This window comes from Convolutriloba macropyga, chromosome 4, assembly GCF_964194025.1.
Source record: "Convolutriloba macropyga chromosome 4, txConMacr16.3, whole genome shotgun sequence".
NCBI classification, from domain to species: domain Eukaryota; kingdom Metazoa; phylum Xenacoelomorpha; order Acoela; family Convolutidae; genus Convolutriloba; species Convolutriloba macropyga.
The window spans coordinates 63,989,465-63,992,208 of record NC_134471.1 but is presented as its reverse complement, the minus strand read 5'-3'; the positions used below and the strand labels follow the sequence as shown (position 1 = coordinate 63,992,208).

The 2,744-nt window shown below is 32.9% G+C and overlaps 1 protein-coding gene across 1 annotated transcript in view; it reads right to left on the bottom strand.

Moving 5' to 3' along the window:
• The window catches only part of LOC142337939 (uncharacterized), a 44,602-nt gene extending 44,456 nt beyond the window's left edge, over positions 1-146 (bottom strand). The window contains exon 1 of the mRNA XM_075387572.1: positions 55-146. Coding sequence (XP_075243687.1) covers positions 55-146 — 92 coding nt within the window. The remainder of the gene's footprint in view (positions 1-54) is intronic.
• Positions 147-2,744: the final 2,598 nt, after the last annotated feature.

Genomic DNA, 2,744 nt, shown 5'->3' with positions numbered 1-2,744 from the left:
ATATTCTATGTCTATGTCATGAATAAATTGATAGCCTTGATTTTATTGACATGCCGTGAGAAGAGTTCCTCGTGTGCCATTTGACGCTCTTCTTCGGACGATGGACCAAAAACTGTTGATCCTCCTGCGGATGATACTTCTACCATAGTTCCATCGTAGCCTTTAAAAAGACAATAGAACCTGTAATACACCTTAGAAAATACTGAGTTGTCGTTTTTGTGCTGTATTTCCCTTCCCATTAGGAGAAAAAGAAGGACAGAGAAAGCACCATTTCTATCTGCTTGACCTTTCAAATTCCAAGGCACGTTTTTTTTGTCTAGCCAAATTCGATCGATGAAGGTTGTTTTAGTTCCAGTCGAAGTCGAGAACTTCAGTTCAAGTCCAGAAAAATCTATTCATGCTGAAAATCTGTCGAGGGCAGTCTTTTTAGGCCTATAAGCTTATATCGGTCAAGGACATTCTTTTAATAATTCCAGCTCTAGACTAGGGTATTCGGGCAATTCAAATTCGTAAAAATTGCCACTGGTTTTCTTGATGCAATTAAAAATGACAGCAGCGTATATTTGTTAATGTTTAAGATACCAATTTTGAAATTTAGGAGGATAAGTTATATAATTTATTAAATTGAATTTATTTCGTACCAACTCAAATGTTTTATGACAAGAGTATCTATGCATGCCAATGGCACTAATTTGAGATCTGGTGCGCAGTTTAGAGAGCTGAGTATGAACAACTGAACTATAGAAAAGATAACAGATTCATATTGGAAAGATGGAAATATTATGAATGAACAAATAACCGTATACATGGAGGGAAATTAATTGGTATCTGAGCCCAAAATTTTTCATCGGTTCCATAAGTCAACATTATTGGTGATCGGGTTTATCTAGTACGAATACGACTGTGGTCCTCTTCAAATTATTTTTTTCATATTAAAATGAGACAACAGAAGCAATATTGATTAAATCCTTAATTGAGATGCCGTTTATGGAATTACCGTGTAAATTCAGATGTTTATCGTAACAAGTGCATATTATTCTTACATATGGTAACGAACAGCTTAATACCTGGCCCAGGAACAGTTGAGGCCTTGTTAGTTGAGATTTTAGCTCTTCACTGATGTAATTTCTACTAAGAAAAATGAAGTTGAAACTGTCTTGAACCAAATGATGTGAAGCCGGAGCAAACACAGATTTATTTAGATTTACACTTCCAAAAGAGTTAACCCGGCGTCTATTTGAGGATTATTGTTGTTCCGACCCCATTTGTGGGGGAGGAACTATCTACTCAAATGTTTTTTTTTGTTCAGTCAATTTTGGCCGATCGATGTATTCATCGTAGAGAAAGATCACGTGAGTGGTATCATTAAAAAGTTCGTCCAGCGTAGAGTTCGGAAAAAAGATTTTTTTGAAACTCATTTTTAAAAAAACTATCGAAATTTAAAGTTTTCAGTGATTGCCTGATGTTTGAATTGACTTTTGTTCACCTTTAGCGTAATTTTTGTTCGAATTAATTTTTTTTTCTTTAAAAACATTAATTCAAAATAAAATTTTATGCTACAAATGAAACAATTTTGTGTTTCTAACAGATGAGAGGTCAAAAATGGTAGTCTTTGTCTCAGGGAAGTTTACTATAAAATATCAATTTTTATTTGAGAGCTGTTGTTTTAAAAACCATTTCATATTTTTTTTGGTTTCTCTCAAGTCACTTAGAGACTAGTCACATTTCAAATCACGGTTCTGTTGATTACAGACCGTGCATACACTCAAATGATGCCCAATGAACAAATAATTCGTTTTCAAGGAATCGCTTATGCTTTTTTATGGCTCCGACTATGAGTATTCTTAATTTATATTGAAAGTTTAGCTTTCTTTTTGAGATTTTAGATAAATTTTGTAGTCCTATGGCGTAGACTCATTGACTAAAAGTGCAATAGGCTTTCTAAAGAGAAGTAAGTGAACCAATGTAGTAACGGACAGCTAATGTCTGTTGGAACTCTTAAGATATTTTTTCACAACAAAATTTTCTATCAACATTAACCGATCTTCAACCTGTTTCTGTGCAATGTAGGTCAGTTGCACGATTGACAAGATTTTCTTCCTTTCTAATGCAACCAAAATGAATCTTCAGAGCGATTTTATCTTATAACAATGACAGTTCCCTTTGGCTTAAAATGACAGTTTTTATCTCATCAATGACAGTTCTATTGGCTTAAGGAAGAAGCTCAATTGATCATAGATAGAGATTACACTGAAAAAAAAGTATGGTATTAATAACCTCGACACTGTCTTCTCGCACTTTTGTACTGATTTTTTTTAAATTTGCCCTGTATTTATTGTTGTTTCTATAGTCATACATCTTGTTGTGATCACCTAATTATGATTTAAGAATGACATATATTGATGCTCTCTCATCAAAACATGAATGATTATAACTTTTTAAATAATGGTTTGGTTGTAAGCTATCAAGTTTATTGTCTTTGATACTGCCGTCTTTCTAAAAATTCGTGGTTTCAACATTTTTTTCATGTTTGTTGATTTTTTAAATCATTTTGCTACAAAAGAGATTCTCATTGGTGTTACAAAAATATTTGAAAAGAAAAATTTATTTCTGATTAGTTCATTTTTTAACGGCTTCGACACATTTCTCTTTCGATTTTTTATTTCAACTTGCAGTTTTTTGCTTGTTTTATTTAACCTTTATATAGTCGTAAAATGAAGAGAGGTCACGTAGGCTTCTAAAGG